Below are 16,471 nucleotides of genomic sequence, written 5' to 3'. Positions count from 1 at the left end.
CAAAGACACAGATAAACAGTTCTTACCAGTTTATGAGGCATGAAACAATGGAGAAAAATATAACACACTTATACCGAGAAAGTTGGATTGGTTCTGTTACTATCAGATACGGTAGACTTCCAAGCAATAATATCACCAGAGATTTAAAAAAAAAAAAAAGGACATTTCATAATGATAAAACATTAATGCATCATGAACATTTAACAATCCTAAGTGCATACACATCTGATAACAGAGCTTCAAAGTAAGTGAAAGAAAAATGGACAGAACGGAAAGGAAAAAGGGGATGTCTGGGTGGCTCAGTGGTTAGGCATCTGCTTTTATATCAGGTCATGATCCCAGAGTCCTGGGATGGAGTACCGCATGGGGGAGGGGGGTTCTGGCTCAGCAGTTCCCTCTGCCTGCCTGCCACGCCCCCGCTTGTGTGTGGTCAGTCTCTCTCTCTAAAAATACATACATACATACATACATACATACAAACATGCATAAAATCTTTTAAAAAAAAAAAAAGAAGAAGAACTGAAAGGAAAAAGAGACAAACCCACAATCGTGCATGGAGATTTTAACTCTCTAATTGAGAAAGACCAGTCATTGAGAAATAGCCCTTCAAAAGGAAGACATAAGAGGACATAAGCCAGAGGAAGACATCAGACAATAATCCAAGAGCTGAAAAGCAACAAGACATAGAGCCAACAGAGCGCTGGTCTGAGGAGCACAAGAGACCCCAGGCCCAGGCTCCGCAGCAAAGGAGCAGAGAGGTGGCCACAGAGCAGGAAAGGCTCCCGTCCTTTTGCTGGGTCCACAAGCCTACCCAGAGGGAGGGAGGCACTTCAGTTCACACCACACTCCCCAGTGGCTTTCGACAAATCTGACGGGAGTCAGTGTTAACAAACCCCCCCCCATGCAACTGGCTGATCACTTTCTCAAGTTACCACACTCCCAAGCACACTGCGATCCACATACATAGGATACACACACATGCACACCAGCCTGACTCCCTTCCTCCTTCCTCTCTAGCGGCCCTCAGTGGCATCACTGAATGGGAATCAAATGGAGTCCAGGGGTACAGGGTGGCTCAGTCAGTTAAGCCTCCAACTCTCGGTTTAGGCTCTGGTCGTGATCTCATGGTTGGGAGATCCAGCCCCAGGTCAGGCTCAGTCCCGGGTCTGACTCAGCGCCCAGCGTGGAGTCTGCTTGAGATTCTCTCTCCCTCCCCCTGTGCCCCTCCTGCTCATGCTCTCTCTCTCAAATAAATAAATCTTGGGGGGAAAAAAAAAAAAAGAAAGGAAGGAAGGAAGGAAGGTCGGTCTAATCAAAGGGGCTGGATGGGGACACAGTGGGCTAAAGCTGCCTCCAGATTCCAACCCTGACTCCTCTACCAGGTACCAACAGTTCCCCTCAGGCAAATCCCTTACCCTCACTATGCTTTAGCATTGGCATCTACAAGATTATCTACTTCAGGGGCACCTGGGTGGCTCAGTGGGTTAAGCCTCTGCCTTTGGTTCAGGTCATGATCTCAGGGTCCTGAGATCGAGCCCCGTGTCAGGCTCTCTGCTCCGTGGGGAGCCTGCTTCCCCTTCTCTCTCTGCCTGCTCTGCCTACTTGTGATCTCTCTCTCTTCAAATAAATAAATAAAATCTTAAAAAAAAAAAAAGAATATCTACTTTATAGGGTTGTTATGAAAGGAAAAAATAATGTAAGTAAGGCACTTAGAACAATGTCTAGCACAGGGTAACTGTTACAGTAATGGTGGCAATTATTCAATTATGTAACTACACACGCACTGAGATTTTATAGAAATGCACTAAAATATTAACTGTGGTTCTCTGATTATATCTGTGAGTTTTCACCACTTCCTTCTTTGTGCATCTCTGTAGCTTTTTTTTTTTAAAGTAGGCTCCACACCCAACGTGGGGCTCAAACTCACAACCCTGAGATCAAGGGTCACATGCTTTATTGACTGAACCATCCAGGCAACCCTGTAGTTTTCAAATTTTCTACAATGAACATGTATAACATTGATAATCAGGAAAAAGACAGCTCAATATTAAAAGTAAAAATGGGGCGCCTGGGGGGCTCCATTGGCTAAGAAGCTAACTCTTGATTTCCTCTCAGGTCATGATCTCAGGGTTGTCAGACTGAGCCTATGTGGAGCTCTGCCCTGGGCGTGGACCCTGTTAAAATTCTCTCTCCTTCTGCCCTTCCCCCGCCCCCCTTACAGACTCTTGCTCAAAAAAACAAGTTGTCTCCCTCTTTCTCCTCTCAAAAAAAAAAAAAAGTAACATGAATATGATTATAGTCCTTTTATTAGGTTTTTACAACAATAGAGAAAAATAAAAGCAGTGAACAGACATAAGCCAAAAGAACTGAAAACGGGTATGCAAATAAAAATCTGAACACACACGGTCAAAGCCAGGACTAGTCACAATACCCAAAATGTGGAAACCACCCAAAAGTCCATCCATTGACAAATGAATAAACAAAATTCGGTATATCCATACAATGTACTATTCAGTCATAAAAAGGAATGAAGTGGGGCCTCTGGGTGGCTCAGTAGGTTAAAGTCTCTGCCTTCGGCTCAGGTCTTGATCCCAAGGTCCTGGGATCGAGCCCCGAATCGGGCTCTCTGCTCAGCGGGGAGCCTGCTTTCTCCTCTCTCTCTCTGCCTGCCTCTCTGCCTGCTTGTGATCTCTGTCAAATAAATAAATAAAGTCTTTAAAAAAAAAAAAAAAAAACTTTTTACAGAAGTAACACTATCAGATACAAAATGACAGGAGAAAGGTCCCTAGAGAAAAGCAAGCTTGAGGCTACACTGTGGTAGGTGTGTAGTTCTAGAAATGAAGAAAACCAGGACCCTACATATTCCTCAAAAAAGCATAAGAAAGAGGAAAAAGCACAGTTCTGCTCTGCTAATAAGTGTTCTGGACAAGTGCTTTCTCCTCAGAGGGCCTTGGTTTGTCCTATAGCATGCGTGGATTGAACCCTGTGATTTTCAAATGTTTTTACACTGTTTTTTCAATATTTTAAAAAGTCTCAAAACTGGGGCGCCTGGGTGGCTCGGTCGTTAAGCATCTGCCTTCGGCTCAGGTCATGATCCCAGGGTCCTGGGATCGAGCCCCACATCGGGTTCCCTGCTCAGCGGAAAGCCTGCTTCTCCCTCTCCCACTCCCCCCTGCTTGTATTCCCTCTCTCGGTGTGTCTCTCTATCAACTAAACAAATAAAATCTTTTTTTTTTCCTAAAGATTTTATTTATTTATTTGACAGAGAGAGATCACAAGTAGATGGAGAGGCAGGCAGAGAGAGAGGAGGAAGCAGGCTCACTGATGAGCAGAGAGTCCGATGCGGGGCTCGATTCCAGGACCCTGAGATCATGACCTGAGCCGAAGGCAGAGGCTTAACACTGAGCCACCCAGGTGCCCCTAAACAAATAAAGTCTTAAAAAAAGAAAAGAAAAAGTCTCAAAACTTGTGCAGGGGCACCTGGGTGACTCAGTGGGTTAAAGCCTCTGCCTTCGACTTGGGTCATGATCCCAGGATCGAGCCCCGTATCGGGCTCTCTGCTCGGCAGGGAGCCTGCTTCCCTTCCTCTCTCTTTCTGCCTGCCTCTCTGCCTACTTGTGGTCTCTGTCTGTCAAATAAATAAATAAAATCTTTAAAAAAACAAACAAACAAACTTGTGCAACTGCAGTCTTTGATAAAAGTCCAATATATAAACTGATAAAAAGCGCTTTACTCTGACTGAGGAAGGTGGTGGGCTGGAGAGCCCCCCCACACACCCGCAGAGGATATCCTAAGACTTCTTCCAGCTCTGTCAGTGTAGGGAGCCATCCAAGGAAGACTGAATGGGTCCAGAACCACAGAGAGGGGAGTGCTGACTCATCACACCCAAGAGAACATTCTGAGGACAAATCGCACAGGCAGGAGAAGCAGGGGAGAAGAGGAAAGGCAGAGCAGAGATGACATCCAAGCCAGAGGTGGTAAAAGAAGCTGCTACCAGCAACACCATCAAGAGTGACCAGCAAACCCGGGGTCCTGGGGGACAGATGGACTGTGACACCCCTGGCCCCCATGCGTCTGGACGAGGTCAGGCAGACAACAGCTGTCTCCAGGTCAGTGTTCCTGCTGCTCTGGAGACGCAAACAGGATGTTTGGAAGCAAGTGACCACAGGAAGCTGTGACAACCGCCTCCAGGTGACACTTCTCTTCTTTCTCCAGCTTGTTTCCGGTGTGGCTGCCTCAGGCAGGCAAAATGATTTCAAGTACTGACTTTCAAAGAGAGAAAAGGGGCAGAAATTCTTGGAAAGTTCAGGACATGAGAGAAGAGGCCATCTGAGCTGGTGAGGCGGGGTGGAAATACGGCCACCCCGCTACCCAGCAGCTCACCCAAAGGGTGCACCTAGGCTGACTCTACTGAGGAAGGGAGAAAAAGCCGCAGTTCACTCACAGGACCAAGACAGGCAATGTGTGACCAAGCAAGCCCAGCTGGGGAGCCACATCAGGTCTCTGAGGCACGGCCTCTCCTTCAAGCCCACCCCAGAAGAGCCAGCCTGACCTGGCTGTCCTGGAGCTCAGCAGTGATGAGAAACCACCCTAGTGGGGTAGCCAGGCCAGGAGTCTAGGGACGGGGAATGGCAAATCCAGAGGAAAGCAAGTGCAGACTAGGGGACGCTCCCATTCCACCTAAGGAAGAGGAATGTTCCCGGAAACAGAGAACAAGGAAAAGCCTGGCCAGGACTCTCTGAACCACTTCGACCTCCCCAAGGGGTTCAGGGCTGACTTAACACTTGATCTTAGCCAAAAGGCTGAGAAGCGATCAGGGCTGACCTAACAGATCCACTGCCCTGAAAAACGCCCAGAGGCAAGCCGGGCGGCCCAGCCACTGGGCCAGCTTCTTGGTATTAGCTGCGCTCACTCAACAGACAAAAACCTCAGTTTATGGTCCATAAAACCAAAGCCTCCCTTTCTTTACTGCTACTAGGAGCCTCGGTGGCCTAGACCCACCCCATGAGGCTTTAGAGATGTCATGGGGCATCCTTCAAGGCCTTCCTTGACCGGAGGAAGGCCTGTCAGTTCTGGGAGAAGTCCAGTGCTAGACCAGAAATGGATCCCAGGACCACTCTCTGTGGCAGCTCTCAAATATAGTGTTAAATGAGCAATTAGTATAAACCAAGCCACAGAATGACCTCCTTAACCAGCCACTTCCTCATCAAAGCCACCAAAGCAGCTCTGGGGAAATGTAAGGTCTTATAACCAAAACCCAACTTCACACCACCAGCACTAGGGGACAACCATTTCACCTGCAGAGCTGCGCCCCCGAGCCCTCTTTACCCACTGTCCTCTTTACCCACTACTATTCAACACTGGAAAAAAGTTAAAAAATTAACAGTTAAAATTAAAAAATAAACAAATGTTTGCCACCAAGGCCGCAGCAAACACAGGCAGCAGACTGGTGAAGTGGAGAGGTGACAGAGAAGGCCAAGGCCATCGCTTCTCGGCCTTTTGGCCAAGATCAACTGTAGAGAAGGCCAAGGCCCCAAGCAAAGTCTAAATTATTCCAAGGAGGAATGATAATAACACGTCACCACTTATTGAGTACTTTATTTTTTTTTTTAAGATGGACTTATTTATTTGAGAGTGAGAGTGAGTCGGGGAGAATCTCAAACAGATTCCCCACTGAGCATGAAGCCTGACACAGGGCTCAATCCCATGACCCCCGAGATCACGACCTGAGCCAAAAGCAAAAGCCAGACACTTGACAGAGCCACCCGGGTGCCCTGGCCCCCTTATTGAGTACTTTTAAGCACTTCAAGAAGTGTGCCTCTTTCACTGAGGCTAAGGGTGTAAAGTGACCTGCCGACGTCACACGTTCAAGCAAGTGGCAGCAACGATACAGACCCGGGAGGGTTGATGTCAGAGCCTGTGTTCCGTCCGAGGGACCATGCAGCCTCCCCACCAACCTAGAACGCAGTGGTCCCTTGCTCGGATTCTCCGGCGGAGAAAGAGCTTTGCTGGAGGTCTGGCATCACAGTGGGTGTCTGCAGTTCATATCCATTTAATCATCAACCACCATCAAATATTTATTAAGCAACTGCAGAGAACTGAGGTGAACTTGGCACTGAGAGATGCTTGAAAGGCAGATAAGATCCCTGTCTTCAAGGGGCCTACAAGGCAGAGGGGAGACAAAAGGAAAGAAGCCCAATTTACCTTAGATCTGCGAAGTTATACTGAAGTGAGAGGGTGAAGAGGTTGACTGGTTTGAACCAGAAAAAAGCCTTCTCAAGGTAGGAGCTGCCCAGATCTTAAAGGAGGAGGGGGAGGGGAGACAGGTACGGAGGCCAGTTTCTGCAACTTGGACAAAGATCCAGACTCTAGGTGAAACTAAGTGCTTGGAATGGTCAGAAATCATATCTAACGCAGAGAATGAAAACTTGGGAAAGCCCCTAGATGGGACGCCAGGCTGGCTCAGTCAGTGGAGTAAGCAAGCCTGGCTCTCAGGGTTGTGAGTTCGAGCCCCACATTGGGTGTAAAGTTTTTTTTTTTTTAAGATTTTATTTATTTATTTATTTGACAGAGAGAGAGAGAGAGAGAGAGATCACAAGTAGGCAGAGAGGCAGGCAGAGAGAGACGGGGAAGCAGGCTCCCTGCTGAGCAGAGAGCCCAATGCGGGGCTCCATCCCAGGACCCCAAGATCATGACCTGAGCCGAAGGCAGAGGCTTAACCCACTGAGCCACCCAGGCATCCCTACTTTTTTATAAATAAATAAATAGAATCTTTAAAATCTTAAAAGAAAAGAAGCCCCCTAGATTTAGCAAGTGTGTATTTGCCATAAACATGGGGCAGAAAGAGAGCATTCTGAGAACTCCCCAAGCAGGCCCACTGCAGGCAAAGGAGAGGACCAGTGAGAGGGCTGGAGCTGCTGAGGCCAAGCCCGTGGTGCCTTGGAGGACGGGCATCTGGTGCAGCCAACCGAGATTGCTCCAAAGAGACAACATACAGATTTTTATGTGTAACTCTTAATGTTTTCAATGTTGGCAACCATAGTCGGTTAAGGGCACCGACTCCCTGAGAAGTAGAAAATCTACATATAACTTCTTTTTTTTAATAATGTCAACATTTTAGTAAGTGGCTTGTGTCAGTCAGTTATGGAAATCCACATAAAACTTGAGTCCCCCAAAATGGAGAAGCTAATAGCTGGCTGCTGACCAGAAGCCTTACTGATAATAGAAGCAGTCGATGAAAACATATTTTGCATATATTTATAATTTATACACTTATTTTGTATACTACATACTATATTCTTACAACAGAGTAAACTAGAGAAAATAAAATGTTAGGGAAATCATAAGGAAGAGAAAGCGCATTGATAGAACTATTCTATATTTATTAAAAAACACACACACACACATTTAAGTGGACCCACACAGTTCAAACCATGTTGTTTGAAGATCCAAAGGTAATCTGAAATATTTTTAAATACTATGAAGGCCAAGCAGCACGGGCCTTCAGGCCAAATCCAACCTGTGGCTCCAGTATGAAGAACCAAAAAAAGAATGGGTTTGGTGCCAGGGGACCTAAGGTGACGCTCTCCGGTCAAGCTCTTGCATCAGGGTCTGGGTGACACTGGGTGTGTCCCTAAGCCCCTGGAGCTGCAGTTTAGCTTCCTCGTCTGCAAAATGGGGAAAACTAGCACCCACCCCCCAAAGGACTGTGCTCAGAATCCTATCAACAATGATGAAGCACACGAAAATGTTGCCTAAATCTCAAAGTGTTGAGCAAAGGCCCATGATGTCACACACGGCAAGAGAAGACGGGACAACCACAGAGAAAGCAGACAATGCCTGAGGCCGCAAAGAGAGAGTGAAGAGGAAATGGGCTGGGTCCTTGCCGGCCTGAAGGCCGGAAGAATCCGGACAATAGAATCCACGTCAGGGGTGGAAATATAAATTTGGGAGTTGCCAGCACACGAGTGAAAAAAGAGGTCACACAAGTAGATAAACTGACCTAGGCACCTAGGAGCAAAATAGGGAGCCAGCAGAAATCTTTAGAATAACACGGAGGTGGGCCCCCACAAAGGGATTCGAGAAGGAAGTGGGGGAGGGGGTTGTCTGTAGAAGCAGATCTCAAGGCAGGGAGGGAGAAATATGTCCGCCGAAGAGTGCCTTCTTAGCAAAAAAGATAACGTGGAAGAAGGGCCCAGGCTGTGTTAACAACAGAAAAGACGAAGAAGTTAGAAGGGGCAGATGGGTAAAGAGAGAGGGAGCCAGAAGAAAAAGGGACAGATGGCCACGTCAGGTGTACGCTGATGGGGTATGTGGGGAGGAAGGGCACGGGGGTTCACAGAAGGTGATGAGGGGAAGAGACACGTGGGGTGAGCGGACAGCTGCGGAGGGTCTCTCTGCTGGGTGCCAGACCCTCCCACAGCCCTCGTCTCCTGCAGGTCCCAAGGACACCAGAGGCAGGTTGCAGGTCCATGCTTTCAACGGGATTCTTCTCGTGTAAGCTCATGCTTACACCCTACTTTCAACAGGATTCTTCTCTCGTTGAGAGCAAGGCCCAGGTCTCCATGGCTTATTCAAAGCGATACCAGGACTGCTGTCCAGAGGCGTCTCAGCAGCCTGAGGATCCATGAGCAAACCAGAGAAGAGCTCCCCAGAGCCTTCCGCCCACCTCCACGCTCACCCAGGGCTCTACTATTCAAAACAGCTGCAAATGTGCGCCCTGCTCTCCCCAACAAGAAAACAGAACAGAACATGGCTGTCTCTGCCAAGTGAGTTCTGAATAAGCTGCATTCCATTTCATTAAAACAATTACCTGAGTCCCAGCCAAGAATTACATACAGCTTCCTCACAGCACCGCTCCTCCCCCCCCCCTTAAAACACACATCGTGCTGCGTTTCCAACAGGCAGAGAAAGGCCATGACACACCACTCTGAGCCCCCACTAGGAAGATCCCCTGGGCCCGAGCGAGTGGCCAGCCTCTGCATCCTTGCATGCCGACAGACACGCATGGGTCTCAAAGGAGACCCTCGAGTGAAGGGCTCCCCTTACAAGAGCCTGATGGCTGCCCCAAATGTTCCTGGTAGGCACCGGGACCTCAAAGCCAAGGGGGCCACTGGTGCCAGAATCCAGCCATTTCTCCCAAACAGATGGGAGGCCCAAGTGGCCCAAGCTTTGAGTCAGCACAAAACAAGACAAGAGGGACCCAGGAGTGCGGATTCCAGGAGAGGGGTCCTGAAGGCTTGAGAACTGAACCACCAGACCCTGCAAGAGCCCAGGGGCCACTCTGGCCCACGCTGCCCACAGGCTAGTGGTGTTCTTTTGGCCACAGATAAGAGGTTCGTGATGTGAGGCAAATGGCATTTCATCCCCTCCCCCAGGCTCCAGCTGCCCAGAGGCTAGTCTTTTGTAAAGCCTTGCTCCACATCCCACCCAGGCAACCCTCTCCAAACTCTGACCAGAGCCCAGCATCTCCCTTGCCCCGACCCGGGTCTGATTAATGTCACCACACCCAAAATAACCCCGGGGGCTGCCTTCACGCTATGGAAACTCGCTGTCTCTGGCTGGCCCTGTCCTTTTTACTGCATGGGTCATTGTGGTTGTGTGCGCCACCCCCCAACTGACAGTCACCAGTCCCGATCATCCCAGGCCTGCTTGGCTCCTGTCGGTCCCCCCACCCCAGTCTTTCCTCCAGGGCCGCAGCGTCCCAGCAGGCCGAGGGTCACAGATAGACACTTAGGTTCACTCCTGGCTGAATAAGCCTGAGCCCACTATGGAATAAACCATGATCTACTTTTTTTCCAACTTTTGATCATGAAAGTGTCTAAACATACAGAGGAATTGAAAGACCATTTCAATGAGCACCCACATACCCTCTGCCTAGACTCAGTCATTAACATTTTGCCATTTTGTATAAACAGGCACATGTGCTTGAAGGCTTTCTCTCTCTCTATATATATACATATGTGTGTGTGTGTATGCATATATATATATCCTTTTTTTTTACTGTATCATTTCAAACTGAGTTGCAGACATCACGACATTTTACTCCGAAATACTTTTAACATGCACCTAACAATGACAATGTTCACCCATAAAACCACAATACCACAATCACACAAGAAATAAGCATTAAAAAGCCATCTTTAAGGGAAAACTTGGCCACTGGGGGCTCTGCTGGGCCTGGCCAACCACACGTTCTGCCTGCCACTGGCCCAGCGTCCAAGGCCTCCCTGGAGAGGCCAGCCCTGAGTCTCGCGGGTTAGGCAATCAATTCGTTAGCTGGAAGACTTTATCAGGACATGAATGCACGCTTCAGGCCAGATGTGAGACTCCCAACAGGCCCCCAAATGAAGAGGCAAAGTAGACCTGGGGGCTGGGGAGGCTCTGGGCCTATCCCGGGTGAGGAGACAATTCCTGGAACACCCTTTTTATCAGGAGCTTTGTCAAGGTTTCTGGGAATACCCAGCCCCCCCTAATTCTCTCTCTCCCTCTCTCCCTCACAGAGGACACTCTCAATTCTCCACCTTAAAGTTTCCATCTACTTCCTCCTCTGGAAATGGGCCGGCTCCAACTGGCTCTCATTTAAACCCCAGCCCTACCACTCCCTGGTTAACAGAATTTGGGTAAGGGGGCTAACCCTCTCTGTGCCTCAGTTTCACCATCTGTAAAATGGACAGTAGTAATAATAACAGAACCTGTGCCTCCTATGGCCGATACAGGTCAGTGAAACAATACATGTAAAGTGCCCGGCACAGTGCCTGTACACAGTAAGTGCTCAATAAACACTCTGAGAAAGAGTTCTACAGATGTTTGTTATTATTACTGAAAGCACCGACACTAGGACAACCCAGGGAAGAGCTGCAATGAGGTGAAGGTGGGAGGAGTTTTCAACTCTCTGGCCCTGGAACAAGGCAAAGGCCCAAGGAAGCCTTGGAGGGTCAGCACACTCCACGCAAGAGGAGTTATATGGGGGAGAGGCACTGCTCGGTACTCTGGCGGTAATTCTGGCCTTCTGAGGGCCCCTCCAGCCAACTACCCACCCAGCCTCCCAGTGCACGGCCACTGCTGGGGAAGCTGGAGGGAATACCCTGAGGCTCCCTTGGAAGACCTCCAATCCACAGCGGCAGGGATATGGCCCCAGCAACCCGAACCTCTCCACCCTGGCTGGGGCTGCCCAGGCAGCAGACAGCTTGGCACAACGGCAAGCACACCTGCTTAAGAATCAAACACCCAGGGTTCGGAGCCCAGCTCTGGACCTCACTAGTGCACAGCCCAGGACGAGACCGGGCCCTGCCACGGAACACAGCATCGCTCCCTGGGGCTGCCTCTGCTGCGGGCCCGGCAGCTGGGTGCCCTGACCCCAGCCCAACACACAGAGGCACCACAGACAGGCAAGCCCAAAGTCCAGACTTTCCATGGAAACAGGGAGGCTCCGTAGCCCGGAATGCCACAGGCAACTCCCCTGCCCCCCTAGTACACCCCCTAAGGACAATGAGGCACTGTATTTCAGAGGGTCAAGACTGCTGAGAAGCTGAAAGAAGACATGTCCAGATTCTAGCAGCAACTGGGCATTGCCAACAGCTGGCTGTTCCCCTGGCAAGAGAAGGGAAGGCAAAGCCATCAAGGTCTGAACTGCACCCGTCCTTTGCCATAGAGACCATTTATTATTGCCCCCAGGGCCCAAATTTTGAAGGTGACTAGCAATCAGTCAGCAGGCCCGGGGGCTCACCACCCCTCCCAGTTAGTCACCTCACCCAGCACTTAACCTTGTTCTGGTTTAGATGGCCAGATCTGGAATGGGTCAGTCTGGGTTCCAACGCCAGCTTGCCCCAGTGAACCTCCCAGAGGCTCGTTTCCCCATCCGTAAAGCAGAGATAAAAACCACCCTTTCCAAAGCGTCAGTGATCATACGCCTAAAGTGCTGAGTCCGATGCCTGTGTCCCACCAAGCACACGTGACCATTACGGGGCCGCAGCTGTGGTCACAGCCCCCCAGAAGCACTAGGAACGTGAGCAAAAGGAGAGCGAGGAGTTGGGTCCGAAACCGTAATCAGACTGCATCTCAGTGTTGTGGGAACTCTGTCCAGGAAACTCCAGCCAGAACTCAACAGAGCGAACTCCGGGCCAAACCAGCATCTAAACAGTAATGGGAAAAGCCACCAGCGGCCACCCCGCAGCACAAAGAGGAGAGAACACACAGGGAAGGGCAGTGTTTATGTTTTTCTGCCCAAAGAGCTATAAATTTGTAACTTATTAAACAGCACATGGTGTGTCTGTCACTAGCCGCTATGGGGAGGGAAGAGTTCCCCAACGTTCAAGACCAAAAAAAACAAAGTCACAGCAGAGACTCTGCCCCCTCTAGCCTTGCCACAGGACACACCATAAACTCTCCCCTGTTCCAGGGACCAGGAGGCTCACAGCTGAGAGCACTCTCAGGAGAAAAATAAAAACAAGAGGCCTGGCCTTTGTGTCCACCCTAACTAAGGAAAACAGCTGACGGGCAGTATGTGCTGCAGCCATCCAGACAGCTGATGCGGCCCGAGCACAGAGGCAAATTCCTCTCCCCTTCCTGCTCACCCCACTGCTCCCACCCCAGGGGCTCCGGGGCAGCCAGGCGTGGCTGGCCTCCTGGGAGCTTAGGCAGAGGAAGTCAGGCAGCCTGGAGCAACTGGGGAGTCTGTGCTGAAAGGCGACAGAAGTTACAGGTGGCAGCTGCCACCTCCTGCGACCCCTTCTTCATGTGCTGCTCACCCCCTCCTCAGGAAGAAAGGCCTCTTGGTACCCAGGAGCTGCAGATCTAAGAGCCAAGGACTGCGATTCTAGTCATGATTTGGTCATTCCGTGGCGGTGCAGCCTGGGGCAAGTCAATCAACCTCTCTCAGTCCGTTTTCTCTATTTGTAAAAAGCAGACAGGAATGACAGCAGGGGCCCTAAGGAAGGGGCTCTTCTAAGGGGCTGCTGTGAGGGAGGACGGGGACAAGCTGAGGTACGGGCAAGCACTCCATAAACAGCAGATTTCAGTTCCTGCAGGCCCCTCTGCCAGTATACACTTTTCCCAAGACTCACCAGGTTTCCTGGCCCTAAATGGAAGACTGTCAGAGGACAGGAATTCTGGACTCCAAGAGTACACTCTACAAAACTCTCTCAGACCTTCAAACTGTGTGGAAGGGAGTGTAGAAGAGCAACAGAAACACATCGGCGTTTTAGAAACTGTAACTCTGCTCCCTGGTTCCTGCTGGGAAAGCATCGAGACTTTCAGATACTGATTCAAAAAATATCCCCCAGTCTCCTTTCAGCTTATTTTTTATGTGAACAAAATACCTGCCTGGAGGCCATGCCAACCTCGAATGTGTTGGAAAAATGGGTGCCAAGCCTGACCCAAAGGCAGAACTATGCTTGGCAGCCATCACACCCTGCAAAACAGGCAGGACTATGCACCATTCCCAGCACCAGGATCTCTCGGCGGCGCCCTGATCTTTTTCAAAAGGAAGCTGGTTGTCCTCTTCCCTGTCTCTTTGGAAGTCCAGCGCCTACAAATAGCCAGTCTTAACTTAGTGCCCTATGTGGTTGGGGGCGGCCACTCAGGGCCGTCTGATGAATCTACTCCTCAGAGCCTGGGACAGAGAAAGCATCAGTGGTCACACAAGCCACCCACAGTCCAGAGAGGGAAGACAAGGCTCCTATAGAGAACAAACTTTCCCCCCCATTACCTCCCCAGCTCAGAGGCCCTCTGGCTACAGGCATGGAGAGGAGGGAGGGAGAGTGAAGAGTGAATCCTCTCACTCCCGGGTTCAGGCCACTCAAGGCATTCCTAGAACCCTGGCATCAACCCCCTTGGGTTTAGTGTCAGGTTCCAGGAGATTCTTTTCCCTGTCCTAAAACCAGATCAAGGCTGGACTGAAAAGAGTAGTTTGGGAGCTCTGATAACAAGAAAACAGTAAAACTCTGTTCTGGGCATCCTGTCCTCCTTACCTGTGTGGCCTCCAGCAAGGCTGGATGCTGCCGAGTGGGAGGAACCCTGCCAGCCCGGACAAGCCCAGAGATGGCCATACCCTGGGGCCCACTTCCCACCTCATTCCCCTGGCACTGCACCAGACCCTGGCACGGGGGGGGTGGGGGGGTGGGGGGGTGGGGGGGTGGGGGGGAATCATGTCTCCCCAGCTTACTCTTCTAGGATTAGGCTGTGATAGGAAAGGGGAGGGGCTGGTCCACAGCGTGGACAGAGCAGTCGGGAAGTGGAGTGACCAGTCCATAAAACAGGGTGCCCAGACCTGGATTGGGGGGGGCAGTGGGGACAGATGAGAAACTCGTCTTTGTGGGGGTGTGGTCACTGGAGGCTCATCTCTAACTTGTGAAATGAAAGGGGTGGTCTTGGAGAGGCTATCCCTGAAAAAGGGGTCCTTAAAGGGGTGGGAACAGGTCCTGGAAATGAGGGACCAACAGAGAGTTTCGAGTTTCCGCAGCTGTTGTTCCCCGAGTTGGGCCGCCGATCAGTGAGGTGGGGGGTGGGGGAGCCGTGTGTGAAGGGAGGGTCCCACAGCGGGGAAGGCAATGTGGTGCAGGCAGTGGGGGGTCCGTCCCTGGGGCGGACGGGGCGGGTCCCTGAGGTGCAAGCCGGCCCCTAGGGCTGGTCTGGGAGATGGTCCGACGTCCGGGGTCCGGAGGTGGGGCCGTCTCCGAGGCGGGGGCTGGTAGCTGTGAGGACCGCGGCAAGGCCGGCCTGGCCCAGGACTCAGGCCCAGCCGGGAATCCCGGCCCGGCGGAACCCTGGCATTCAGCGAGCAGAGCCGGGACCCCGGCCGCGGGGGGCGGGATCCCGCGGCCCCCGCCGCTCGCTCGCGCCCGCCCGGCCCGGGGCCGCGCGCCCCTCGCAGCCTCCTCCCTCGGCCTCCCGCTCACTCACCGAGGTCGTCCATGGCGGGACCGCGGGCGCCGGGAGCCGGCTCGGCGTCCCGCTCTCCGCCCGTCCCGGGGCCGCTCCTCTCCGCCCCACAACTTTTCCGCCGCGAGCCTCGGCCGGGAACGGAACGCACCGCCGCCGCGCGCGCCCGCGTCCGCCGCGCGCCCCGCCCCCGCGAGCACGCGCGCCCGCCCCGGCCCGCGGTCACCCCCCAGAGCAAGCTGGCCCCTCCCGGTGCGCACGCTAACCCCGCCCCGCCGCCGGCCCGCGAGCGCGCGCCCGGCCGGCAGAGGGCTACGCCGGGCAAACAGCAGCGCCCCCTCGCGGCAGAGGCGGCAGGTGGGAGACTCTGGCCTTCAGGCTCTGCGGTCAGTCTCTTCAAGCCCTGTGGTCAGTCTCTGTCCGTCTCAAAGTCACATGCCAGCCCTCCTGTGTTGACATCTCAGTCTGACCTGCGTCTGTCCATCCATCAGTCACTCACTCATCACATGTCCATCCGCTGGAGAATTAGATTTGTCCACCATTCTATCTGCCTGTCTCCCAGTAGGTCACCTCCCAGGAGGACCCTAAGTCAGTACAGGAAAAACGGGGAATCTTTGGAGGACCTTTCTTGGGGTCGCCCTCTGGACCGATGGCAGTGCAGCTCACAATCCGGACTTTGGGGCCAGATTCAATACTTTCGAAGTTATATATCCCTTAATCTTCCACATGTCCACCCTCCCTAGAGGGAAACTTTCCCAAAACATGGAGCAGAGGGGACGCCACCTTAGACATTAAAGGAAAAAGTTCAAGGGCTTTACACCCAGTGCCAGGAACAGTTTCCTGAAACACCCTCTGCCACCCCAAAGCCCAGAGGAGATGTGTAGAAATCAGATAATAGTAACAGCTGCCATTCACAGAGTGCCAGGTACCAGGTAGCTACTATGGAAGTTAATTCTCATAGAGGCTTCTATGACTATCAGCTCTTCCCCCTCTCTTTGCAAAGGGCAAGGGTAGTTTGTCGATTCTATATAAAAATGCCTGTAGGCACAACTTTGAGTTCCCCTGCCCACCAGAACCCAGCCCCCAAAAACCCTCTGGGTCAGGTCAGGTCTTCCAGGAAGCAGATGTTGAGATGGAGTTGGGTGGGTGGGGGGGGAGCAGGTAACACTTGTGAAAGAGAAAGAGAAAGGGGAAGAAACAGGATCCAGCAAGGACTCAGATCTGACAAAGATAAATAAGCTAAAACTCCTTGGAGGAGCCTCACTGGGCAGAAGTGTTCAGGCCCCAGTCCCCACCCCCACCCCCAGCATGTTCAGCCACTGGCTGGGGGTGCCCTGGAGGAAGAGTTCAGCCTTGCCCCAAAAACCCTGCATGTAGAAGCTGTCATTCCTCCATCTCGGTGCCAAACTCTTTTTTGCTTTTTTTTTTTTTTTTAAAGATTTTATTTATTTATTTGAGAGAGAATGAATGAGAGAGAGCATGAGAGAGGAGAAGGTCAGAGGGAGAAGCAGACTCCCCAAGGAGCTGGGAGCCCGATGCGGGACTCGATCCTGGAAGTCCGGGATCATGACCTGAGGCGAAGGCAGTCGCT

The 16,471-nt window shown here is 51.6% G+C and overlaps 1 protein-coding gene across 3 annotated transcripts in view; it reads right to left on the bottom strand.

The window, feature by feature from the left end:
• PXN (paxillin) overlaps nucleotides 1–15,063 on the bottom strand; it is a 46,671-nt gene extending 31,608 nt beyond the window's left edge. For all 3 annotated transcript variants that reach the window (XM_080821804.1, XM_080821805.1, XM_080821806.1), the window contains exon 1: nucleotides 14,902–15,063. In XM_080821804.1, coding sequence (XP_080677930.1) covers nucleotides 14,902–14,914 — 13 coding nt within the window. In that variant the 5' untranslated portion in view covers nucleotides 14,915–15,063. The remainder of the gene's footprint in view (nucleotides 1–14,901) is intronic.
• Between the last annotated feature and the right edge of the window lie 1,408 nt (nucleotides 15,064–16,471).

Source organism: Martes martes (assembly GCF_963455335.1).
Source record: "Martes martes genome assembly, chromosome: 13".
Classification (NCBI taxonomy): Eukaryota; Metazoa; Chordata; class Mammalia; order Carnivora; family Mustelidae; genus Martes; species Martes martes.
This window is presented reverse-complemented; position numbering and strand designations above follow the sequence as displayed.